This window comes from Oncorhynchus masou, unplaced genomic scaffold (assembly GCF_036934945.1).
Source record: "Oncorhynchus masou masou isolate Uvic2021 unplaced genomic scaffold, UVic_Omas_1.1 unplaced_scaffold_2086, whole genome shotgun sequence".
NCBI lineage: Eukaryota > Metazoa > Chordata > Actinopteri > Salmoniformes > Salmonidae > Oncorhynchus > Oncorhynchus masou.
This window is the reverse complement of record NW_027008568.1, coordinates 50873-78466: the sequence shown is the minus strand read 5'-3', so window position 1 is coordinate 78466 and position 27594 is coordinate 50873. Positions and strand designations below refer to the sequence as shown.

Sequence of the window (27594 nt, the reverse complement as noted above, 5' to 3'; positions counted from 1 at the left end):
TAAACAGCAACTATACAAAGACAAGATCCCACAAACTAGGGTGGAAAACAGGCTGCCTAAGTATGATTCCCAATCAGAGACAACGACACAGCTTCCTCTGATTGGGAACCAGACCTGGCCAACAAAGAAATAGAACACACAGATTTTCTCACCCAAGTCACACCCTGACCTAACCAGATAGAATAAAAAAAGGCCCGCTAAGGTCAGGGCGTGACACTGTGATTGCTTTATGCCTCGCTTTATGTCTCTCTCAAATGTCAATATGCCTTGTATACTGTTGTTTAGGATAGTTGTTTTAGTTTACCATGGAGCCCCTAGTCCCATTCTACATGCCTCAGATTCCTCCTTTGTCACCCCTCACACATGCGGTGACCTCACCTAGTATAACCAGCACGTCCAGAGATGCAACCTCTCTTATCATCACTCAGTGCCTGGGCTTACCACCACTGTACCCGCACCCCACCATATCCCTGTCTGCACATTATGCCCTGAATCTATTCTACCACACCCAGAAATCTGCTCCTTTTATTCTCTGTCCCCAACGCACTAGACAACCAGTTTTGATAGCATTTAGCCGTACCCTCGTCCTACTCCTCCTCTGTTCCCAGGGTGATGTGGAGGTTAACCCAGGCCCTGCGTGTCCCCAGGCACTCTCATTTGTTGACTTCTGTAATCGAAAAAGCCTTGGTTTCATGCATGTCAACATCAGAAGCCTCCTCCCTAAGTTTGTTTTACTCACTGCTTTAGCACACTCCGCCAACCCTGATGTCCTTGCCGTGTCTGAATCCTGGCTTAGGCCACCATACCCAATGACAACATTTTCCATAAAGATAGAACTGCCAAAGGGGGAGGAGTTGCAATCTACTGCAGAGATTGACAGAACTTTGCAGGCTTACTTTCCAGGTATATGCCCAGTTCTAACAGTTCTAACTTCTAATTAAAAAAAATGAATCTCTCCAGAAATAATTTGTTGCCGCTTGTTATAGACCCCCCTCAGCTCCCATCAGTGCCCTGGACACCATAGATGCAATCAATTCACATATCTTCAGAGTTCATTCTGTTAGGTGACCTAAACTGGGATATGCTTAACACACCGGCCGTCCTACAATCTAAGCTAGATGCCCTCAATCTCACACAAATCATCAAGGAACCCACCAGGTACAACCCTAAATCTGTAAATATGGGCACCCTCATTGATATTATTCTGACCAACTTGCCCTCCAAATACACCTCTGTTGTTTTCAATCAGGATCTCAGCGATCACTGCCTCATTGCCTGCATCCGCTATGGGTCTGCGGTCAAACGACCACCCTCCCCTCATCACTGTCAAACGCTCCCTAAAACACTTCTGTGAGCAGGCCTTTCTAATCGACCTGGCCCGGGCATCCTGTAAGGATATTGACCTCGTCCCGTCAGTCAAGGATGCCTAGTCGTTCTTTAAAAGTAATTTCCTCACCATCTTAAATAAGCATGCCCCTTTCAAAAAATTTAGAACCAGGGGCGGCAGGGTAGCCTAGTGGTTAGAGCATTGAACTAGTAACCAGAAGGTTATTCAAATCCCAGAGCTGACAAGGTACAAATCTGTCGTTCTGACCCTGAACAGGCAGTTAACCCACTGTTCCTAGGCCGTCATTGAAAATAAGAATTTGTTCTTATGTTCTTAACTGACTTGCCTGGTTAAATAAAGGTAAAATAAAAAGAACAGATATAGCCCTTGGTTCACGCCAAACCTGACTGCCCTTGATCAGCACAAAAACATCCTGTGGCGGACTGCAATAGCATCGGATAGTCCCCGCGATATGCAACTGTGCAGTCAAGAACCAATACACGCAGTCAGCCAGGAAAGCAAAGGCTAGCTTTTTCAAACACAAATTTGCATCCTGTCGCTCTAACTCCAAAATGTTTTGGGACACTGTAAAGTCCATGGAGAACAAGAGCAACAAGAGCTAGGTAACACGGTCACCGCCGATAAATTCACAATAATCAAAAATATCTATAAGCATTTCTCTATGGCTGGCCATGCTTTCCTCATGGCTACCCCAACCCCGGCCAACAGCTCCGCACCCCGCTCCCCCCACCCCACCCCGCAGCTACTTGCCCGAGCTTCCCCAGCTTCTCCTTCACCCAAATCCAGATAGCTGCAAAACCTGGACCCGTACAAATCAGCTATGCTAGACAATCTGGACCCTCTCTTTCTAAAACTATCGGCCGCCATTGTTGCAACCCCTGTTACCGGTCTGTTCAACCTCTCTTTCGCATCGTCCGAGATCCCTCAAAATTGGAAAGCTGCCGCGGTCATCTCCCTCTTCAGGGGGTGACACTCTAGACACAAACTGCTACAGACCTATATCCATCCTGCCGAACCTCTCTAAAGTCTTCGAAAGCCACGTTAATAAACAGATCACTGACGATTTCGAATCCCACCGTACCTTCTCCGCTGTGCAATCCGGTTTCCGAGCTGGTCACGGGTGCACCTCAGCCACGCTCAAGGTACTAAACGATATCATAACCGCCTGGTTCACCAACTACTTTGCAGACAGATTTCAGTGTGTCAAATCAGAGGGCCTGTTGTCCGGACCTCTGGCAGTCTCTAATGGGCGTGCCACAGGGTTCAATTCTCGGGCCGACTCTTTTCTCTGTACATTGTACATATCAATGATGTCGCTCTTGCTGCGGGTGATTCCCTGATCCACCTCTACGCAGACGACACCATTCTGTATACATTTGGCCCTTTTTTGGACACTGTGTTAACTAACGTCCAAACGAGCTTCAATGCCATACAACACTCCTTCCGTGGTCTCCAACTGCTCTTAAACGCTAGTAAAACCAAATGCATGCTTTTCAACTGTTCGCTGCCCACACCTGCCCGCCCGACTAGCATCACTACCCTGGACTGTTCTGACCTAGAATATGTGGACAACTACAAATACCTAGGTGTCTGGCTAGACTGTAAACTCTCCTTCCAGACTCATATTAAACATCTCCAATCCAAAATCAAATCTATAATCAGCTTTCTATTTCGCAACAAAGCCTCCTTCACTCACGCCGCCAAACTTACCCTATTAAAACTGACTATCCTACCGATCCTCGACTTCAGCAATATCCTCTACAAAATAGCTTCCAATACTCTACTCAGCAAACTGGATGCAGTCTATTACAGTGCCATCTGTTTTGTTACCAAAGCCCCTTATACCACCCACCACTGTGACCTGTATGCCTTAGTCGGTTGTCCTTTGCTACATATTCGTCGCCAGACGCACTGCTCTAGGTCATCTATACGTCTATGCTAGGTAAAGCTCCGCCTTATCTCAGCTCACTGGTCATGATAACAACACCCACCCGTAGCACGCGCTCCAGCAGGTATATCTCACTGGTCATCCCCAAAGCCAACACCGCATTTGGCCGCCTTTCCTTCCAGTTCTCTGCTGCCAGTGACTGGAACGGTTTGCAAAAATCGCTGAAGCTGGGCTACATACATTTCCCTCACTAACTTTAAACATCAGCTATCTGAGCAGCTAACCGATCGCAGCAGCTGTACATAGTCCATCTGTAAATAGCCCACCCAATCTACCTACCTCATCCCCATATTGTTTTTATTTACTTTTCTGCTCTTTTGCACACCAGTAACTCTACTTGCACATCATCATCTGCTCGTTTATCACTCCAGTGTTATTCTGCTAAATTGTAATTACTTCGCTACTATGGCCTATTTATTGCCTACCTCCTCACTCCATTTGCACACACTGTATTTAAACTTTTTTTCCTATCGTGTTATTGACTTGTTAATTCCATGTGTAACTCTGTTTGTGTCGCACTGCTTTGCTTTATCTTGGCCAGGTCGCAGTTGTAAATGAGATCTTGTTCTCAACTAGCTTACCTGGTTAAATAAAGGTGAACAAAAAAAAACCATCTCAATCCCATTGAGCACTTCTGGGACCTGTTGGATCGGTGGGTGAGGGCTAGGGCCATTCCCCCCCAGAAATGTCTGGGAACTTTCAGGTGCCTTGGTGGAAGAGTGGGGTAACATCTAACAGCAAGAACCGGCAAATCTGGTGCAGTCCATGAGGAGGAGATGCACTGCAGTACTTAATGCAACTGGTTGCCACACCAGATACTGACGATTACTTTTGATTTTGATTTTTCTTCCCTTTGTTCAGGGACACTTGAATCAATTTCTGTTAGTCACATGTCTGTGGAACTTGTTCAGTTTATGTCTCAGTTGTTGAATCTTGTTAAGTTTGCTGAAAATAAACACAGTTGACAGTGAGAGGATGTTTATTTTTTTGCTGAGTTTAAATGCTTCATAAAAAACATGAGCTGGCGCACACCCAGAATAAAAGTTTGTGTGGAGGTGCTGACTAACGGCGAATAAGCTATCAAAATAAAGAATGTCGCTATGTCACAGAGTTCAAGTAACATCAACTGTTCAGAGGAGACTGTGAGTCAGGTCTTCATGGTCGAATTGTTGCAAAGAACTACTAAAGGACGCCAAAAGGCAGAAGAGACTTGCTTGGGCCTAGAAAGATGAGAAAGAGTCCAAATTTTAGATGGTGGTTCCAACCGCCGTGTCTTTGTGAGATACAGAGTAGGTGAACGGATTATCTCTGCATGTGTGGTTCCCATCGTGAAGCATGGAGGAGGAGGTGTGGGGGTGCTTTGCTGGTGACACTAAGTGATTCATTTTGAATTCAAGTCACACTTAACCAGCATGGGTATAGCATTTTGCAGCAATACGCCATCCCATCTAGTTAGTGGAACCCTCATTTGTTTTTCAACAGGACAATGATCCAACACTCCTCCAGGCTGTGTAAGGGCTATTTGACCAAGAAAGAGAGTGATGGAGTGCTGCCTCAGGTGACCTGGCCTCCACAATCACCCAACCTGAGTTGGACCACAGCTTCACCTGGAATGCAGAGTGGAGGAAAAGCAGCCAACAAGTGCTCATCATATGTGAGAACTCCTTCAAGGCTGTTGAAAAAGCATTCCAGATTAAGCTGGTTAAGAGAATGCCAAGTGTGCAAATCTGTCATCAAGACAAAGGGTGGCTACATTGAATTATCTCATATGTTGATTTGTTTAACACTTTTTGGTTAATGTGTGTGTGTGTGTGTTTTCATAGTTTTGATGTCTTTACTATTATTCTACAATGTAGAAAATAGTAAAAATAAAGAGAAACCCTTGACTGAGTAGGTGTGGTACTGTATATCACTATGTCTGCAGTGATCAATGCAGTATCTCGGCGGTATTTCCTCCAAGCCAACGATGCTGCTGACCTCAGAGACTGGGTCATTGCTCTCAACAAAGCCACCAAGATCACTGTGAGTACCCCAACTCATGTAGCTTCAAATCAACTTTTACATTCAGCCATCTAATCAATACACGTATAACGTTCCATCAAACTGAGACTTAGCGATATTAAGTTGCTACAAACAGCATTGCATATGTTGCAGATGAGCGTGATGCAAGACAATGCACTCCCCAGAGCCGCTGGAAAACATGTGGCGAGACAGCATCTGCCCCAGTACTTTTCAATCGCACACCACATTCAAAGCAGCAGCACCAACCGGGCCAGTAACTTCGCAAATTTTTGCATTCCAGTTCAGCATCTACCTGCTCTGTTGCCGTCTACCATTGACAAACCATTGAAGACTACACACAGAAAAGTTGTGCTGTTTTTATTTGAGCAATATCATAGGCCGTTCATTCAAGCACCACTACACTCCCGCGAGTCACCACTTCTTGAGCAGTACAGAAGTTGATGGCTACGTTCACATTGCAGAGGTAGATGCTGAACTGGAACGCAAAAAGCGCCCATCAATCTACTCACTGAGTTATTTATTTTTAGGGAAAGTGATTGACAAAAGTAAACTATCACTAGTGAACATATTAGCAATATGCTGGCTACTGTTGATAGTCTGTATAAAGAAAGATACAAAAAGACACCGAGCATTGGTCTAGGCTCGTCTACTATTGCCAGTCAATGTCTCTTTTGGAACGTTTGTCTTAAAGGGGCAGCATCCTATTTTGAGATGTGAAAGGCCCTAGAAAAGACACGTAACACATTTTGCCAAACCACTTTAGAACCAATGGTGTCACCTTTGTCACTCAGAGTATCACAGGGCGTCTGCACGGATGCGCTTCAATAGCTACAACCTGATTGCTGCGAATCAGAAAGAACGGAGAAGTTTAGGTTTGCGTTTCACTACTTTTGGTTATTGTGGCAATGGGCCTACCATTGCTGTTTACTTTGTGCATACAGTTGTACTGTAATATATTGGCATCCATGCACTTTATAGTGAAGTGGTATGGAGCGGAATGTTCCATTTTCTCTTCTCAAAACTGGCTGAATTGTTATTTTTACCTTGTGCGCACCTGCAACTGTTGCTGTGTATTAGATATTACTGCACTTTTAGAGCTACTGTAGGAACCCAAGTATTTCGCTACACCCGCAATAACATCTGCTAAATATGTGTCTGCGACCAATAAAATTGGATTTGATTTGACCCGCAACTTCTCACAGGTGAGAGAAATTACACTGTAAATGAGAATCACCTGATTCCAACCAAATTATTTTGAATTCTTCTGAATTCGTAATGGTTTAGTCTAGGCCATTATTATTTTTGGGGGTCCTGTACAGTTGTATATCAAACAAAAAAATATATGAACCCCAAAAGTTATTTCAGTTTCAACTTATTTTAGAAGAAATAGTGATTTAATATATATATTTTTTTGATGTGCACAGTTACACTAATTATATATTAGTGTAACTGTCTGACTCTACCTTTTTGATATTGCATTTATAACTTGACTCCAACACTACACGTAATATGTTCAAATTTGATTTCGGTAAACCTGTAGGCTAGGTGCAGCTGAAACTACAATCACCTGAGTCACACTGACAAGAAGTGATGTTACACAGAGCCATATATACATGTAACTGCAAACATAATGGAAGCACTTGAGTAAATGAGGGATACAAACTATTTTGAAAGCAGGTGCTTTCACACAGGTGTGGATCCTGACTTAATTAAGCAATTAACATCCCGTCATGCATAAAAATAATAGGCAAGCTATGCCCCCATAGGATGATATTGTCCCCATCCGCAAGGCATGATTGGTCACTTAATGGTTTGATGAGCATGAAAATAATGTAAAGCATATGCCATGGCCGTCTCAGTCACCAGATCTCAACCCAATAGAACACTTATGAGAGATTATGGAACGGCGACTGAGACCGTGTTTTCCACCACCATCAAAACAATCACCAAATTATAGAATATTTTTGTGAAAGAATGGTGTCGCATCCCTCCAGTAGAGTTCCAGACACTTGTAAAATCTATGCATTCTGTAGCGGCTGTTGGAAGGAGAGGACCAAGGTGCAGTGTGATATGTGTCCATATTTATTTAATGAACACTGAAATCACAAAAATAACAAAGCGAACGACCAAAACAGTTCTGGCTGGTGCAGACACACAACAGAAAACACAACATAGAATGCCCACCCCAACTCACGCCCTGACCAAACTTAAACAGAGACATAAAAAAGGAACTAAGGTGACACACGTGACACATTCAATCTGTTCTGGCTTTTGGTTGCCCAAAGCCCTATTAAGACACTGTATATTGGTGTTTCCTTTATTTTGGTAGTTACCTGTATATAGCACTCAAGAGGAAGAAGTCTGTGGTCTCACATTCAACTGTTTGGCCAGGGTGTACACACACACACACACATCTAAAATATGAGGAAATGGTGAAACAGGACAGTGGGAGTTGTTTTGAGGTTTCACATAGCAGATTCATATCAAATCAAATGTTATTTGTCACATGCGTCGAACACAACAGACCTTAGCGTGAAATTCTTACTTTACAAGCCCTTAACCAACAATGCACAGTAAGAAAATATTTGCTAAATAAACTAAAGTAAAAAAGTAACACAATAAAATAATAAGGCTATATACAGGGAGTACTGAGCCAATGTACAGGGTTATATTTACATTTAGGTAAGAACAGTGTGTGTGCTAACTTATATCCAGCCTGTGGGGGGCTTTCCACACACACTGTTTTAACAGACTGCTGATGTTTGTGCTGTGGAGCTGCACTATAGAGCACACACACATGCAATCTTCTCGACCACACATTTTTCTTAGGGGGGGGGGTCAGAGAGTTTAATGCTGAGTCATGGAGGTCATAAGGCCTGTAACTCCTCCCCTCCACACCACTACAGAAGGCTGAGAACAGCAGTTAGTGATTACATCCCAATAATCTCTTTTCTCTCTCTTTTTCTCCTGAAGTGTGCACTCGTTCACCACTTCACACAAATGTTTAAGCATTAGATTGGTATAGGCATGGCCTAGAGGGAGTTTCCATATACCAGTCATTTTGTTTTCAATCCATGAAAGGAGGTGAACAAGTGCACACTTCGGGAGAAAGGAGAAATTATTGGGACCTGTGACCCAATAGTCAACACTGTTTGGCTCTGTGAGGCTAGAGTGTGGTGCTGCTCTGTTTTTTCTGTATTGTCACCTGCCTTCACACAGGAAACACAGATGCTCTCTCTATTCCACTTCCTCTTTGGCTCCCTCTGAAGAAACCCTGTAGGCCTACATGTGCGCCATGTTTATATCAAATGTCTTGTTTATCGCTCCAGAAATATGTTATATTTTAGTTTCATGGTTTATCAATAAGTTAAAGTTAATGATAATGTATTGTTGGATAAATGCTAGCTATGGGTTTGACTTGATGCTCAAACTGTTGTTTTCTGTAGGTCCCGAAAGCTAGACCTCTCCAGCCAAGGACAGAGGTTTCTATGGTAACCGGTGAGGCAGGGGGTAAGAGGCAGGCCTATAAGACTGAGATCATCGGGGGAGTGGTGGTGCACACCCCCATGTACCAGGTACTATGTTCTAGTCCAAACGCACCATTGCCATGGTGACCGTGTTGGTGATTGTGATTATGATGGTGGTGATGACAATGGAGGGGGAGGATGATGATGATGTACAGTGATGGTGATAATAACGATGATTGTGTGTGTATTGCAGAATGAGGGTGAGGAGATGGAGGTAGGGGACAGGAGGGTCAACGCTGTAGGCAGTAGACCAGGCGTGCTGAGGTGTGGCTACTGTGTCAAACAGGGTAACATGGTGAGTACAAACACACACTAGTAACGGTCATCAAAATTGTTAAAACGTTTAAATATATGCAACAGTTGGACAATGGAGGAAGATACTCCAAACCTTTTGGAATTTTTATAATCCATCAGATATTGACCGAATTATAGCACAAAACATTTTACTGCCACGGACAAATAATGAAGTTCAGCAATTTTGGTGGGAATTCTGGTATTCAATTTAATGTAAAATTTAACTTTTATTCACTCATATACATTTTATAATGGTATCAGGTATTTGCAAAAATATTTTGTGCCGCATTTGCATAAATACACTGTGTGTATTTTAATAGATTAACATAAACGGGTGGCATAGGGCTGTAACCACAACTTGCTCTGTGTAGGCCTACCTGCTCGACAATCATCTCATTCCAAAATCATGGGCATTAATATGGAGTTGGTCCCCCCCTTTGCTGCTAAAATAGACTCCACTCTTCTGGGAAGACTTTCCACTAGATGTTGGAGCTAGAGTTCGAGCGATTAATCGGAATGGCCGATTTAATTAGGGCCGATTTCAACATTCGGAAATTGGTATTTTTGGACACCGATTTGGCCGATTTAAAAAAAAAAATTTTTTTAGCACCATTATTTAATCTTTATTTAACTAGGCAAGTCAGTTAAGAACACATTCTTATTTTCAATGACGGCCTAGGAACGGTGGGTTAACTGCCTTGTTCAGGTGCAGAACGACAGATTTTTAGCTCGGGGATTCAATCTTACAACCTTACAGTTAACTATTCCAACGCTCTAACCACCTGCCTCACGAGGAGCCTGCCAGTTACGCGAATGCAGTAAGCCAAGGTAAGTTGCTAGCTAGCATTTAAATGTATCTTCATAAAAAAACAATCAATCAATCAATCATAATCACTAGTTTAACTACACATGGTTGATGATATTACTATTTATCTAGCGTGTCCTGCGTTGCATATACAGTGGGGCAAAAAAGTATTTAGTCAGCCACTTAAAAAGATGAGAGAGGCCTGTAATTTTCATCATAGGTACACTTCAACTATGACAGACAAAATGAGAGAGAAAAAAATCTGAAAATCACATTGTAGGATTTTTGATGATTTATTTGCAAATTATGGTGGAAAATAAGTATTTGGTCACCTACAAACAAGCAAGATTTCTGGCTCTCACAGACCTGTAACTTCTTATTTGAGAGGCTCCTCTGTCCTCCACTTGTTAACTTTATTAATGGCACTTGAACTTGTTATCAGTATAAAAGACACCTGTCCACAACCTCAAACAGTCACACTTCAAACTCCACTATGGCCAAGACCAAAGAGCTGTCAAAGGACACCAGAAACAAAATTGTAGACCTGCACCAGGCTGGGAAGACTGAATCTGCAATAGGTAAGCAGCTTGGTTTGAAGAAATCAACTGTGGGAGCAATTATTAGGAAATGGAAGACATACAAGACCACTGATAATCTCCCTCGATCTGGGGCTCCACGCAAGATCTCACCCGTGGGGTCAAAATGATCACAAGAGCGGTGAGCAAAAATCCCAGAACCACACGGGGGGGACCTAGTGAATGACCTGCAGAGAGCTGGGACCAAAGTAACAAAGCCTACCATCAGTAACACACTACGCCGCCAGGGACTCAAATCCTGCAATGCCAGACGTGTCCCCCTGCTTAAGCCAGTACATGTCTAGGCCCGTCTGAAGTTTGCTAGAGAGCATTTGGATGATCCAGAAGAAGATTGGGTGAATGTCATATGGTCAGATGAAACCAAAATAGAACTTTTTGGTAAAAACTCAACTCGTCGTGTTTGGAGGACAAAGAATGCTGAGTTGCATCCAAAGAACACCATACCTACTGTGAAGCATGGGGGTGGAAACATCATGCTTTGGGGCTGTTTTTCTGCAAAGGGACCAGGACGACTGATCCGTGTAAAGGAAAGAATGAATGGGGCCATGTATCATGAGATTTTGAGTGAAAACCTCCTTTCATCAGCAAGGGCATTGAAGATGAAATGTGGCTGGGTCTTTCAGCATGACAATGATCCCAAACACACCGCCCAGGCAACGAAGGAGTGGCTTCGTAAGAAGCATTTCAAGGTCCTGGAGTGGCCTAGCCAGTCTCCAGATCTCAACCCCATAGAAAATCTTTGGAGGGAGTTGAAAGTCTGTGTTGCCCAGCAACAGCCCCAAAACATCACTGCTCTAGAGGAGATCTACATGGAGGAATGGGCCAAAATACCAGCAACAGTGTGTGAAAACCTTGTGAAGACTTACAGAAAACGTTTGACCTCTGTCATTGCCAACAAATGGTATAACAAAGTATTGAGAAACTTTTGTTATTGACCAAATACATATTTTCCACCACAATTTGCAAATAAATTCATTTAAAATCCTACAAAGTGATTTTCATTTTGTCTGTCATAGTTGAAGTGTACCTATGATGAAAATTACAGGCCTCATCTTTTTAAGTGGGAGAACTTGCACAATTGGTGGCTGACTAAATACTTTTTTGCCCCACTGTAATCGATGCGGTGCGTATTTGCAAAAAAGGACTAACGTTGCTCCAATGTGTACCTAACCATTAACATCAATGCCTTTCTTAAAATCAATACATATATACATAAGTATATATTTGTATTTATTTAATTCATTTAATTTTTTTGAATTTTATCCCCTTTTCTCCCCAATTTCGTGGTATCCAATTGTTAGTAATTACTATCTTGTCTCATCACTACAACTCCCGTACGGGCTCGGGAGAGACGAAGGTCGAAAGCATGCGTCCTCCGAAACACAATCCAACCAAGCCGCACTGCTTCTTAACACAGCGCGCATCCAACCCGGAAACCAGCCGCACCAATGTGTCAGAGGAAACACCGTGCACCTGGCGACCTGGTTAGCGGGCCCGCCACAGGAGTCGCTAGTGCGCGATGAGACAAGGATATACCTGCCGGCCAAACCCTCCTTAACCCGGACTACGCTAGGCCAATTGTGCGTCGCCCCATGGACCTCCTGGTCACGGCCGGCTGCGACAGAGCCTGGGCTTGAACCCAGAGTCTCTGGTGGCACAGCTAGCACTGAGAAGTATATATTTTTAAACCTGCATATTTAGCTAAAAGTAATCCAGGTTAGCAGGCAAAATTAACCAGGTGAAATTGTCACTTCTCTTGCGTTCATTGTAAGCGGAGTCAGGGTATATGCAACAGTTTGGGCCGCCTAATTTGCCAGAATTTTACGTAATTATGACATAACATTGAACGTTGTGCAATGTAACAGGAATATTTAGATTTATGGATGCCACCCATTAGATAAAATACGGAACGGTTCTGCATTTCACTGAAAGAATAAACGTCTTGTTTTTGAGATGATAGCTTACGGATTCGACCATATTAATGACCTAAGGCTCGTATTTCTGTGTGTTATTATGTTATAATTAAGTCTATGATTTGATAGAGCAGTCTGACTGAGCGATGGTAGGCACCAGCAGGTTTTTAAGCATTCATTCAAACAGCAATTTTGTGCGTTTTGCCAGCAGCTCTTCGCAATGCTTCAAGCATTGAGCTGTTTATGACTTCAAGCCTATCAACTCCCGAGATTATGCTGGTGTAATCGATGTGAAATGGCTAGCTAGTTAGCAGGGTGCGCACTAAAGGCATTTCAAATGTCATTCGCTCTGAGACTTGGAGTGGTTGCTCCCCTTGCTCTGCATGGGTAACGCTACTTCCAGGGTGGCTGTTGTCGATGTGTTCCTGGTTCGAGCCCAGGTTGGAACGAGGAGAGGGACGGAAGCCAAATATACTGTTACACTGGCAATACTAAAGGGCCTATAAGAACATCCAATAGTCAAAGGTATATGGAATACCTATAATAACTACAACCTAAAACTTCTTAAGTGGGAATATTTATTGAAGACTCATGTTAAAAGGAACCACCAGCTTTCATATGTTTCATGTTCTGAGCAAGGAACTTAAACGTTAGCTTTCTCACATAGCACATATTGCCCTTTTACTTTCTTTTCCAACACTGTTTTTGCATTATTTAAACCAAATTTAATGTTTCATTATTTATTTGAGGCTAAATTGATTTTATTGATGTATTATATTAAGTTAAAATAAGTGTTCATTCAGTATCGTTGTAATTGTCATTATTAAAAATAAATGCAAATAATCGGCTGATTAATCGGCAGCGGCTTTTTTTTTGGGTCCTCCAATAATCGGTATCGGCGTTGAAAAATCATAATCGGTCGACCTCTAGTTGGAACATTGCTGCAGGGACTTTCTTCCATTCAGCCACGAGCATTGGTGAGGTTTGGCTATTTAGACCTGGCTCGCAGTCGGTGTTCTAATTCATCCCAAAGGTGTTCGGTTGGGTTGAGGTCAGGGCTCTGTGCAGGCCAGTCAAATTCTTCCACACTGATCTCTAATAACCATTTCTGTATGGACATCACTTTGTGCACGGGGGCATTGTCATGCTGAAACAGGATAAGGCCTTCCCCAAACTTTTGCCACAAAGTTGGAAGCACAGAATCGTCTAGAATGTATGCTGTAGCATTAAGATTTCTAAAATTGATTGAATCATTTTTTCCCACGATCTACATACAATGCCCCATAACGACATAGAGAAAACATGTTTTTAGATATGTTTGCACATTTATTAAAATAAAAAAACAGACCCTATTTACATAAGTATTCAGACCCATTTCTATGTGACTCAATTGAGCTCAGGTACATCCTGTTTCCATTGATAATCCTTGAGATGTTTCTACAATTTGATTGGAGTCCATCTGTGGTAAATTCAATTGATTGTAAATGATTTGAAAATGCACACCTGTCTATATGTGGTCCCACTGTTGACAGTGCAAATCAGAGCAAAAACTAAGCCATGAGGTCGAAGGAATTGTCCGTAGAGCTCCGAGACAGGATTGTGTCGAGGCACAGATCTGGGGGAGGGTACCAAAATGTACCAGCATTGATGGTCCCCAAGAACACAGTGGCCTCCATCATTCTCGAGCTGGCCGTCTGGCCCAACTGATCAATCGGGGGAGAAGGTTCCTGAGTCAGGGAGGTGAACAAGAACCTGATGGTAACTCTAACAGAGCTCTAGAGTTCCTCTGTGGAGATGGGAGAACCTTCCAGAAGGACAACAATCTTTGCAGCACTCCACCAATCAGGCCTTTATGGCCTGACGGAAGCCACTCCCCAGTAAAAGGCACATGACAGCCTGCTGGGAGTTTGCCAAAATGCACCTGAAGAACTCTCAGACCATGAGAAACAAGATTCTCTGGTCTGATGAAACCAAGATTGTACTCTTTTTGGCCTGAATGCCAAGCATCACATCTGGAGGAAACCTGACACCGTCCCTACGGTGAAGCATGGTGGTGGCAGCATCATGCTGTGGGGATGTTTTTCAGCACCAGGGACTGGGAGGCTTGTCATGATCGAGACAAAGATGAACGGAGCAAAATAGAGAGATCCTTGATGAAAACCTGCTCCTGAGCTCTCAGGACCTCAGACTGGGGTGAATGTTCACCTTCCAACAAGACAATGACCCTAAGCACACAGCCAATGCAACGCAGGAGTGGCTTCACGACAAGTCTCTGGATGTCCTTGAGCCCATCTAGAGCCCGGACTTGAACCATATCTAACCTCTCTGGAGAGACCTGAAAATAACTGTGCAGCGACGCTCTCTATCCAACCTGACAGAACTTGAGAGGATCTGCAGAGATTAATGGGAGAAACTCCCCAAATACAGGTACACAAAGCTTGTAGATTCATACCCAAGAGGACTCGAAGCTGTAATCACTGCCAAAAGTGCTTAAACAAAGTACTCAATAAAGGGTCTGAATACTTATGTAATGTGATATTTCCATTTTTTGGTTTGAATAAATTTGCAAAAATATCTAAACCTGTTTTCACTTTGTCTTTATGGAGTATTGTGTGTAGATTTGATGAAGAAATAAATAAATGTAATCAATTTTAGAATAAGGCTGTAAAGTAACAAAATGTGGAAAAATTCAAGGGGTCTGAATACTTTCCAAATGCACTGTATACAGTAGTGTACTTTACATTGTTTGTGAGATCAGACATACTATCGCTATAATCCGAGTGTTCATTTTCAGAAGTTGCATTCATTTTGGCTAAAAGGCCATGACGTTTCCTCTCATTTTGTAAACATTTCAATTGTATTAAATTAGAAAGTTTTTCAATTCCACAAAAAATGTACACCCATCAAAATAACTCTTTTGTGATGTAAGTGTTGAGAAGATGTGTTAAATACCAGACTAAGTTTAGTATTTACCGGGGTGTGTTTGACACGTCATTACTAAACATTTTTTGCGCTCCTAAAGTTAACTGGAATAAATGAAAGCAACCAATCCAGCGAGATTTGTGACAATTGAATTTTCCACCCCTCAAACACAGGAAATATATTTATGAAAAAGACAGATCCTCAGGTAGGCTGGGCATGCACGTTGCTATATACATAGGGCTGGTGCGGCGACACCGGCGGCCACGAGTCATGAAGGCAGTCAAATTCCACATGGCCTTTTAGTCACAGTAATTAGGCTTCTCCAAGCATTGCTGCTGCTGGTCATTAGTAGCCTACCAAACATTCTAACTGCCTTGTACTCAGCACTCTATTGTCCCTCTAATCACTCTGACACCAATGCAAATGTATTCAAAAATCAAATCAAACACTTCATAAGAGCCCATGACCTCCTGTTGTGCAACATTTCTATAGGCTATGTAATTGTGGGAGAAAACAGAGTAATGACCTCTACTAAAAAGAGGTTCCCATCAGCTTTCTATAGGCTAGGCCTACTATATTTATTTCTCAACTTTCCTAATATTAAGAACATTGCTTATATTTACAACAGGAGTATAGTCTACCTGGCTGGCATGAAAAGTAACCATGTGGAAAAGCGTCCTCCAGTCACTAAGTGCATAGATGACATGTATTTTTTTCCCGCTGCCCCTGTTTCGATACAGGTCCATGATAATGGTCCATTCTAAATCAAAATAAATGTCACATATATTATTTAGCATGTGTAAAGACTAGATTAATTCATGAATTGGCTAATATTGGCACCCATCCCTGGTGCTGAAATCACTTGTGAATTATATATTGTCTTGTGAATGATAGCATAAGAAATAATGTTGTTTTTTGCAACATTTTCTAATCATAGTCACACACATCATGTAGCCTAGCCCATAGGCCTATACATGTTAATAAGGTTTGTACCACAACTAAAGTTGCCAAATAACTTCTTAAAATGAAGCATATTAGTCCGCTTTACAAGGGGTGTAGAGTTTAACTTGTGTGTGTGTTTGTACAGTGGGGAGAACAAGTATTTGATACACTGCCGATTTTGCAGGTTTTCCTACTTACAAAGCATGTAGAGGTCTGTAATTTTTATCATAGGTACACTTCAACTGTGAGAGACGGAATCTAAAAAAATCCAGAAAATCACATTGTATGATTTTAAAGTAATTCATTTGCATTTTATTGCATGACATAAGTATTTGACACATCAGAAAAGCAGAACTTAATATTTGGTAGAGAAACCTTTGTTTGCAATTACAGAGATCATACGTGTCCTGTGGTTCTTGACCGGGTTTGCATGAACTGCAGCAGGGATTTTGGCCCACTCCTCCATACAGACCTTCTCCAGATCCTTCAGGTTTCGGGGCTGTCGCTGGGCAATACGGACTTTCAGCTCCATTCAAAGATTTACTATTGGGTTCAGGTCTGGAGACTGGAGAGGCCACTCCAGGACCTTGAGATGCTTCTTACGGAGCCACTCCTTAGTTGCCCTGGCTGGCTGTTTCTGGTCGTTGTCATGCTGGAAGACCCAGCCACGACCCATCTTCAATGCTCTTACTGAGGGAAGGAAGTTGGAACATTTGGAACATTTGTGCTTAATAGCCTACTACCATGTGTGCATTGCTGCACTTCTAATGTGAAGAAATAGCCTAATAGTTTATCAACATTTCAAGCTAAACGTTCTGATATTGTGTCAGCCACATTGCATAAAAAAGTATTTTTGATGGTAGTGGTATTCATTTGGGATCTATCGCCTCCCACAACTGTTCCAGACTATGTTTGGAATATTTATTTCTCAAACAGAATAGGTCGACTTTTGTGCTATGGGGGATAGTAGATTGACATATAGGCTCGTGCTTTTGCTGTTCGTTAGGCTGTTCGTGAGGCCTACTCATCTTGTCGGCTGACTAAAAGTAAATGTGGACAGTCCATCCAATATCTTCAATATTCACCTCGGGATTGGATAAGGACACACACAGTTGTTGTATTCAGAACAGATAGCCCAACATTTTGTAGAACAACTAAAGTTAGATTAATAACTCTACATGAAACATATAGGAGTTCCTATTTCTTAACCGCTCAACATAGAATAGCCGCATGTGCGCACTCCCTCAAATCGTTTGGAGAAAATATTTATATATTATTCAGCTTTGTTCAATTGTATTCTTCATACTAAAATAATGCCATGGAATTATAAACAAATCTTGTTTGCTAAATGAACTAGTGTAGCACACAGCCATTTGGCATAAGGACCACTCAGAGTATGCTATTATTTTCTTCTGAAATAGAATACATTTTCTCCATATCATGCTTCTTGAGACCTGCCTAAAATAATGGATTTATTGCGAAGGTGTAGGCTATATTACATGGTTTTATTAGACTTTTTAAAATGGCGTGTAGGCTTTGTGTGGAAGCCAGGAGATGCTAAATGTGTTTATGTTAATTAACGGTCAATTACAGAGAGACCAACCAGTTATTTGCTTGACAAACACCGGCTGACGAAATGTCATGACCACCACATCCCTACACATACACTTTTGAACTAATCAGTTGTATGTTTCAGAGGAAAAGCTGGAAAAGGCGTTTCTTCATGCTGGACAACAATTCTGTCAGTTACTACAAGTGTGAGACGGTGAGGTCATATCCTGTCTCTCTTCTCTCCTCTGTGAGTGGCTCTGGGTGGTAACTGTTGCTGTTTAAACTACAGTGGGTTGTAATTACAGATGTCCTCAAATGGCTTTGGGGAGTAAATTCAAACCAAGACAATACATTGTCGGAAAAACATGTGTCCTCCATGTTTGTCTTTGTTTCTGCTTTGGTGTGGTGTATGTTTCAGTGTCCTGTGTGACAGATGTGTTTCTGTCAGTGGAACAGAGTAAAGTTTGGTGTTTCTCTGATGCACGATTGCATGTGTGTGTGTGTAACCTGTATTTGATATGTATTTCAGCATAAGGAGCCGCTAAGAGCGGTTCTTCTGAGAGACATTCAGAAGGTCCATGAATGTCTGGTCAAATCTGGGTGAGAGTCACACATATCTATTTAATCTATCTAATCTAATACACGCACACACAAGCTCGCTGTCTTACCTAGTCATCTCTCTGTCAGGGACCTGCTGATGAGGGATAACCTGTTTGAGATTATCACCAGCTCTAGGGTTTTCTACATCCAGGTAAGTGTGTACTTGTTTTCCTACCTTATCAGGACCCCAATGTCCTAACAATTCACCCAAATGTCCGTACAAAGTAGGAAAACAAGAACTTTAAGATTAAGGTTTAGGGTTAAAGTTTTTTTTTTTAAGTGTTGTTTTACAGGGTCAGCGATAGTAGTACTGCACTCCTGGAGCAAATTAGGGTTAGGTGCTTTGCTCAAGGGCACATTGACAGATTTTTCACCTGGTCAACTCGGGTATTTTAACCAGCAACCTTTTGGTTACTGGTCCAACGCTCTAACTGCTAGGCTACCTGCCTGGGGTTAAAGAAAATATGATTTTTATGGTCAAACAAGTCCTGAAATTTCTCAAATAAAGGTGTGTGTGTGTGCGTCAGATGGTCTTCCCTCTGTGTTTGATGCTCATGTGTGGGCTTAGTTCTGTTTTTGGACAAACGGAAGGTTTGTACAAACACTAACTATAAAACAACATCTCTTGTCCCACCCATGGGAGAACAGCTGACTAGGGGCAGGGGCCTTAGATCAGAGAGAGGTAACTGTGTGTGTGCTTACTTTGCTGTATACGCATAATGTGTTGGCGTGTGCTGGTTTTGTTGCAGACAGACACTCCAGAGGACATGCAGGGCTGGATCAGAGACATTGAGGGGAAGATACAGGACTTCAGAGGCCCGGGCAAGGTAAAGGTGGATTTAAATTCCACTTACAGTTCCGACCAGTACTATTAGTGGTCCTGATGGCGCTCCCATACAAGTGTCATTGCACAACAGGGAGATGAGGAATTCTGATTCAGTGGGGGAATCACAAAATGGTGTCTCTTTTTTTCTGTCCCTCTCAGAGCTCTGCATTCACACGCGCCTCCTCCTCTCTGTATTGCCATGGTAACTCCTCCCACCAACCCTCTGTTGTCCGTGGTCGCCAGGGAGATGACAAGAGACCCCCTTTAGTGAAGTCATGTTCCGTGGCCCCGGGGTGGCAGCCCTGGACCCCCGTACCCCAAAGAGAGGCTCCCGCACTGGGCATACTAGATAAGGACGGTCCCTTTAGCTCTCTGCTGCCCAGCCTCTCCTCTCTCTCTCTTTCCACCTCCTCATCTTTATCCTCCCTCCCCACTCCCACCCCACAGGGGGTCTCAGCTCCAGCCAGTGTTGTGGGGGTCCCAGCCTGCCCTTGCCCCATAGCTCCAGACCCCTCCAGCAGCCGGAGGAGACACCGCTCTCAGCCTCAGCCAACCACAGACCGCAGCTTCCCTTTCAGCCTGGACCATGATGGCATCCGCACCACCGACGTCTAGAACCAACCACGTCTAGACCAACAGAACTCTGAATCCAACAATATGTGGAACCACCAATATCTAGAGCAACAATGACACTTGATTGAGTGCCTTTCCCTTTGAAAGACTAAACCTTCCCTCCCCCGGCCACTCTCCTTTGAGAGTTACATAGGCCTGCTGCTTTGGCTGCGGCTGCTGTGGGCTATTTGCTAAAGTAACCCCCCCATCCAACTCTCTCTCTGGAGGCCTGTGGCCCCCTGTTGGTGGGGGAGGGTAGTGATGCAAATTGGGGTTCCTGGATGTGTTCTCTCAGTGAGGGGTGTGTTAGTAGTGGCTGTGGGCTTCTGGTATAAAGGGTTATTCGGAGAGACTGGGAGGGGTTATCAGTGTTGGAGTGTCTGGTAGACTGCGAAGGGTTAAGTTATGTGTTGTAGGATTTCCTCCTAAAACCTGAATGTAGTTCTCCCATGTACTGAGATGAAGGAAGGTTTGTATTGTGTTGGAGCCTGGTCTGTCTACCAAATACCCTCTAATAGTATTAGTCAGCTGGTATTTTACCTGTATTAACCAAATCTAAAGTATGTCCCAATTGGCACCCTAATTCACTATATCATGCAGTACTTTTTTACCAGAGCCTTATGGGCCCTAGTCAAAGGTAGTACACTATATAATGAATGTGGTGCCACTGCCAATTGGGACGCAACCCAAGAGTCCCATTCAATCCATCACCTGGTCATAGAATAGTGATGATGTTTGTGTCTGTGGCTCTGCTTGTCTCTAGACAATGTTGTTCCCTTGTTAGACTAAATTCAATTGCATTAAATCGGTACATCAGCAGTGCATTTTATGGTATTTCTGCACACTTTTCTGCGAGCCTCGTTCTCTTGATCGAATGCAAAGAATTTACTACTCCAGAGGGAGTGGAAATATTTTGGGTGTCTCAGATTGTTCTAGCAATTCTCACATTGTAACTTCATTAGGAGGAACGATGTTTGACATGCTTTTTACATTTGTATCACAAACAATTATTTCGATAAAAGTGGCCATTTTTAGACCTAAACATTATGACTGGGATGATACCAGTATCGCGAGGAAACAAAGCACGAAGCAGATTTAACTTCTTTAGGAAAACAGCAATAATGTTGGAAACAAACATCAGGTTGTCATCCAGAGTCACATTTATTCAATTTCCAAGCTGAAGCACACTATTTTACATACAGCAGGTTTTTAAAGGACCGAAGAGTTTGGTCTACTTTGTGTTTTGCCATTGACAGATTATCACAATACTGCCCTATGATCTGTGAACCGTACATGATACAGACAACATCTGGGTGTCATTATACTCCTTATAGTGTTCTCTAACATATGGAGTATGTCTAGATTCTGAAATACTCATTTTCACATTCATATCTCAAAACTACCCTTTGATTTAGCTTTCTTTTTTTATATGTAGTTTGTGACGCTCTTCAAACAAGTTAAAATTTCCAGATTGGGCTCTCTAGTACTTTTCACTATATGACCCATTTTATACATAGAAATTGACATTATAGATCGTTAATCAATCACAGCCCTACTGTAGGATGCATATTCAGCAAGTCACCAGCAGAGGAAGTTCCATTTGAATCGATTTTCCCATAAAATGTTATCAGAGAGCCCACAATGGAATTTTGATTTACTTGCAGAGCAGCTGTTCCCAAACTAGGGGGCGCACCAACATTTTGTGGGGGTGTACGGGACCTTACTTGATTAAAGGGCTCATTCTTATTGTTTTTTTTCATCTTAACAATTCACAATTGTTTAAACCAATCTAAAACAACTCATAAATCCGCAATGCTTTAGGCTAGAAACCAGCAGTAAAATGCCAATGTGACTCTGCACATGAGCTGAGACATTCTAAAGTCGAGGAGTCAAAGAAATTGGACTTCGCTTGGGAGGTAATCTAACACAATGTTTGACTCTGAGTATACCAAACATTAGGAACACCTTCCTAATATTGATTATTGATACAGCCTTAATTCGTCAGGGCATGGACTCTACATGTTGTCGAAAGCGTTCCACAGGAATGCTGGCCCATGTAGACTCCAATACTTCCCACAGTTGTGTCAAGTAGGCTGGATGTCCTTGGTGGACCATTCTTGATACACACAGGAAACTGTTGAGCATGAAAAACCCAGCAGCGTTGCAGTTCTTGATAAATCTGGTGTGCCCGGCACCTACAGTACTACCATACCCTGTGGAAAGGCACTTAAATATTTTGTCTTGCCCATTCACCTTCTGAATGACAGGCATACACAATCCATGTCTCAATTGTCTAAAGGCTTAAAAATCCTTCTGTAACCTGTCTTCTAACCTTGACTCTGATTGAAGTAGATTTAATAAGTGACATCAATAAGGGATCATAGCTTTCACCTGGATTCACCTGGTCAGTCTGTCATGGAAAGAGCAGGTGTTGTTAATGTTTTGTATACTCGGTGTATAATTACTTTTGAGGGTTTATATAAATTATTTTAAAACATTTGGTAGTGGAATAACATTTAGGATAAATCAGGTCTAGACTTTATTTTCCTTTTCATTTATTATTATTATCATTAAATAGCCTATGTAAAATATGTCATGAGTCTTGCTAAACTAGAAGAATTGAAGGAAATTAACTTTGAAACAACACATTGTTCCTGGAGGGGGGGGGGGATTTCTCAAATATGAAAAAGGGGGCCCTGGGGGAAAAAGGTTGGGAACACCTGTTGTGAAGTATATTGTTCCAAACAATGTGTTTTAAAATGAACAACATCTAAGTGTCATTATGGGATATTCATATTTTATGTTAAATAAATGAATGTGAACTTTTTATTTCAGAATCTAGACATACTCCATATTTTGGAGAACTATATACGGAGTGTAATGACACCCAGATGTTGTCAATCATGAACGGTTCACAGATCATAGGGTCTTACAGGAGGCATGTGACTTGTACAAGTATTCACCCCTCTTCACATTTTTCCTATTTTGTTGTCATACAACCTGGAATTAAAATGTGGAGTATTTTTTGGGGGTGGGGTTTATCATTTGATTTACACGACATGCCTACCACTTTGAAAATGCAAAATATTTTGGGGTTAACAAACAAGGAATAAGACAAAAAAAAATGAACTTGAGCGTATAACTGTTCACCCCCCAAAATCAATACTTTGTAGAGCCACCTTTTGCAGCACTTACAGTTGCAAGTGTCTTGGGGTATGTCTCTATAAGCTTGGCACATCTAGCCACTGGGATGTTTTCCCATTCTTCAAGGCAAAACTGCTCCAGCTCCTTCAAGTTGGATGGGTTCTGCTGGTGTACAGCAATCTTTAAGTCGTATCACAGATTGTCAATTGGATTGAGGTCTGGGCTTTGACTAGGCCATTCCAAGACATTTAAATGTTTCCCCTTAAATCACTCGAGTGTTGCTTTAGCAGTATGCTTAGGGTCATTGTCCTGCTTGAAGGTTAACCTCTGACCCAGTCTCAAATCTCTGGTAGACTGAAACAGGTTTCCCTCAAGAATTTCCCTGTATTTAGCACCATCCATCATTCCCTCAATTCTGACCAGTTTCCCAGTCCCCGACGATGAAACAAATGGTGTGGTGATGGTGTTCTCGGGGTGATGAGAGGTATTGGGTTTGCGCCAGACATAGCATTTTTCTTGATGGCCAAAATGGCCAATTTTAGTCTCATCTGACCAATGTACCTTCTTCCATATGTGTGGGGAGTCTCCCACGTGCCTTTTGGTAAACACCAATCATGTTTGCTTATTTTTTCTTTAATCAATGGCTTTTTTCTGGCCACTCTTCCATAAAGACCAGCTCTGTGGAGTGTACGGCTTAAAGTGGTCCTTATGGACAGATACTCCAATCTCCGCTGTGGAGCTTTGCAGCTCCTTCAGGGTTATCTTTGGTCTCTTTGTTAACTCTGATTAATGCCCTCCTTGCCTGGTCTGTGAGTTTTGGTGGGCGGCCCTCTCTTGGCAGGTTTGTTTTGGTGTCATAATCTTTAAAAAATGTTAAGAGTTTAATGGTGCTCTGGGATGATCAAAGTTTCAGATATTTTTTTTATAACTCAACCCTGATCTGTACTCCTCCACAACTTTGTCCCTGACCTGTTTGGAGAGCTCCTTTGTCTTGGTGCTGCTTGCTTGGTGGTGTTGCAGACTCTGGGGCCTTTCAGAACAGCTCTATATATACTGAGATCATGTGACACTTAGATTACACACAGGTGGACTTTATTTAACTAATTATGTGACTTCTGAAGGTAATTGGATGCACCAGATCTTATTTGGGGGCTTCATAGCAAAGGGGGTGAATAGATACATACGCACCACTTTTTTCCAATTTTCTTAATTTATTTTTTAAACAAGTTTTTTTTTTTCATTTCACTTCACCAATTTGGACTATTTTGTGTATGTCCATGAAATGAAATCCAAATAAAAATATATTTAAATTACAGGTTGTAATGCAACAAAATAGGAAAAACACCAAGGGGTGTTACTTTTGCAAGGCCCTGTATAAGTCTTAAAAGGGCCAAAAATGCCCACTTTCATCATGATTTTCTCAAAAAGAGTTTGATACAAATGTAAAACCCATTTCAAACATCCTTCTTTCCAATGATATTACTATGTGAGAAATGCCAGAACAACCTGAGATATCAAAAATATTTTCAGCTGGCGTGGAATCGTTATGTCACGTCTTATGTTTAGCCTGCCTGCACCTCACCAAGCTGTTCCAGGTGTGCTTTTCTCTTTCTCTTCAAAACCAAACATGTCATGTTTATGATTCTATGTATAGACTCCTGTTATTAATCACAAATGTGTGTGTGTATTATCATCATGGTTGACTGGCTGGCCAAACATTTTAGAAACAAGATGAAATATTTATCTATTTTTTTTACTTTACACCAAGTACAAACATACACCTAATGTTTGTTTTTAAAGGTAAGCATATTTTCAACATTAAGTACTGTCATTCCAGAAAAGAGAATGGTTAAATGCTAATGTGCAATTAATGTATGTTTCTCTTCTGGTTAGTGTTCTCTGATTCATTCCTGTTTTGCATATGTATTTTACCTGGTTACCTGGTGTCCACTCACCTTCCTGATGAAATGGTGTTGTTTTTTGACTTGTAAGCAAGCACATTAAATAACAAGGGAAGCTTTTTAGTTCTGTTGTAAAGGTATCTGATTTGAAACCCATCTCATATTGGTCCGTACTTTGATGTGAAGTGAGTGCATGACCCACATAGTCCTGCTGTAGTAGTAACTGTTTGTCATCCTGTGATCTGGTAGTGTCACTGTAGTGCTAGATACAAGCAACACAAAGAACTGAACAGACAGTCTCAGAAAGAGACAGACAGACAGACCGACTTACTCTTTGTCTCTCTCCTATTGTATCTCCTCTTCTCTCTTTTATTCCTCTCTCCTCTCTCTCCTGGAGGTGAGATGAAGTGACATCAGAATCGCCACCCTGGCCGGCCCAGCCAGAGGCTGTGTTAAGTGAAGTGTTTAACACATCCAGTGCTGAAACCTGTGACCTAACACAGGCCACCCCACCTGGGGCCAGGCCTCCTGAGCTCTGTACCATGGTGAAAGGTGTGAGCCACAGTAAAGGCCACAGTAAAGGGCCTCCGAGCATCACAAATGTCAGTTGTGTTGACGTGAGTTTTCAGCCTTTAAAGACTGACATCCCTGAGGTGATAAGGTATCCAACTGGAAGAAGCTTTTTAAAGGCAGCACTTAAACAGGACTGACTAAGGAAGGAAGAGGAAGGTTGAAAATAAGTTAGGGTGAGGAGGTTATAATGACGTCTAGGTGAGGAGGTGACAAAGTCTATAGGAGGTGATGACGTCTAGGAGAGGAGGTGATGATGCCTAGGTGAGGAGGTGATTTCTAGGTGAGGAGGTAATGATGTCTAGGTGAGGAGATGAGGTGATTTCTAGGTGCGGAGGTGATGATGTCTAGGTGAGGAGGGGATTTCTAGAGCAGGTGATGTCTAGGTGAGGAGGAGTGGTAGTGATGTGGAGAGGAGGTGATGAGGAGGTGTGGAGAGGTGATGATGTCTAGGTGAGGAGGTGATGATGTCTAGGTGAGGAGGTGAAAAGAAGTTCAACTTGAGATAACCCTGTTCTGATGCAGTTCTAAGCCACACATTCTCTCTCTCTCTCTCTCACGTGTGTGTGAATGGCAACCAGTGTGTAAAGAAGGTCACCTGTGTTTATTAACATCAGAGTGAGGCCTGTGTTCATTAACACCAGAGTGAGGCCTGTGTTCATTAACACCAGAGTGAGGCCTGTGTTCATTAACACCAGAGTGAGGCCTGTGTTCATTAACACCAGAGTGAGGCCTGTGTTCATTAACACCAGAGTGAGGCCTGTGTTCATTAACACCAGAGTGAGGCCTGTGTTCATTAACACCAGAGTGAGGCCTGTGTTCATTAACACCAGAGTGAGGCCTGTGTTCATTAACACCAGAGTGAGGCCTGTGTTCATTAACACCAGAGTGAGGCCTGTGGGTGACGGGTTCCTCTCAGGGTACATGCACCCAGGCACATATGCTGGTCCCCCAAATGTTAATGTTCCCACATGGACACCTCTGTGCCACCTCTGCCCCTCTCACCCTAACCCCACACCCTCTCTGTCCCCTGTGCACTCAAAATCTGCACATTTCTGCAGAGAAACACTGCCTTCTGTGTGTTAGGAACACTGACGTCTGTGTGTTAGGAACACTGACGTCTGTGTGTTAGGAACACTGACGTCTGTGTGTTAGGAACACTGACGTCTGTGTGTTAGGAACACTGACGTCTGTGTGTTAGGAACACTGACGTCTGTGTGTTAGGAACACTGACGTCTGTGTGTTAGGAACACTGACGTCTGTGTATAGGCACGTGTTAAGAAGAGTTTTGGACTGTGTGACATGACAGGTTAGCAGCTCCTCAGAGAATTTAGATCAGGGTTTCTCTGTGCTATTGTAACTTGAATCCATGTTTTGCTGTGTGTCTATCAGAACAGAGGGAAAACACTAGATGGGAATGAAGGCCAAGCACCACTCCCCATCAAGATGCCGACCCTAGAAGGGACTAGCCCTGTCTGGGGAACACGCACACAAAAAGGTCAAATAGGGGGTGCTTGTATTTGTCTCGTGGAACCCTTACAAGTGTGTGTGGTGTGAAATAGAAATCTCAATCGCCCTAAGACACCGCCGGAGAGTGGCGCTCCAGCTGGCATTTACAGTAGTGATGTTGTTTTACTGCTGCAGACATTGCCAAGTACACAGTTAGCCTACTGGTGATGGTAGTGATGGTGAACAACAGTCATGTTGCCTTTGTGTGTAGTGTGGGTTACTAGACAGTAGAGTGTGCTAACAGAGTGTGTATTGCAACCTGCAATCTGGTGCTAGAAAGCTACTGTAAGTACTGCAATCAAACTAAAATATAAAGTAGCAACAAAGTGAAGCAACCTTCCTTGATTCTCTGTGCCTCTCGGCGTCTCTCAATGGAATCCAATCGGGACAACCTACAATCATTCTTTATGTAGTCTATGATGTGGACAGCAGTCTCTTTTCCGCACAACAGGACCTGAGAGAGACCACCTGACTAAAGGGGGTGGGGGTGGAGAGAGGGAGTAAGGGGGGGGGGTAGGAATGTGACTAACCCTGTGTGATGTGATTGTTTACAGAGAAATTGGT

At 42.6% G+C, this 27594-nt stretch overlaps 1 protein-coding gene across 1 annotated transcript in view; it reads left to right on the top strand.

Annotated features, from left to right (window-relative positions):
• LOC135532884 (pleckstrin homology domain-containing family A member 2-like) overlaps positions 1-25074 on the top strand; it is a 29590-nt gene extending 4516 nt beyond the window's left edge. The window contains exons 5-12 of the mRNA XM_064960315.1: positions 5221-5318; positions 8765-8893; positions 9039-9140; positions 18014-18082; positions 18398-18468; positions 18556-18619; positions 19218-19295; positions 19454-25074. Coding sequence (XP_064816387.1) covers positions 5221-5318; positions 8765-8893; positions 9039-9140; positions 18014-18082; positions 18398-18468; positions 18556-18619; positions 19218-19295; positions 19454-19909 — 1067 coding nt within the window. The 3' untranslated portion in view covers positions 19910-25074. The remainder of the gene's footprint in view (positions 1-5220; positions 5319-8764; positions 8894-9038; positions 9141-18013; positions 18083-18397; positions 18469-18555; positions 18620-19217; positions 19296-19453) is intronic.
• Positions 25075-27594: the final 2520 nt, after the last annotated feature.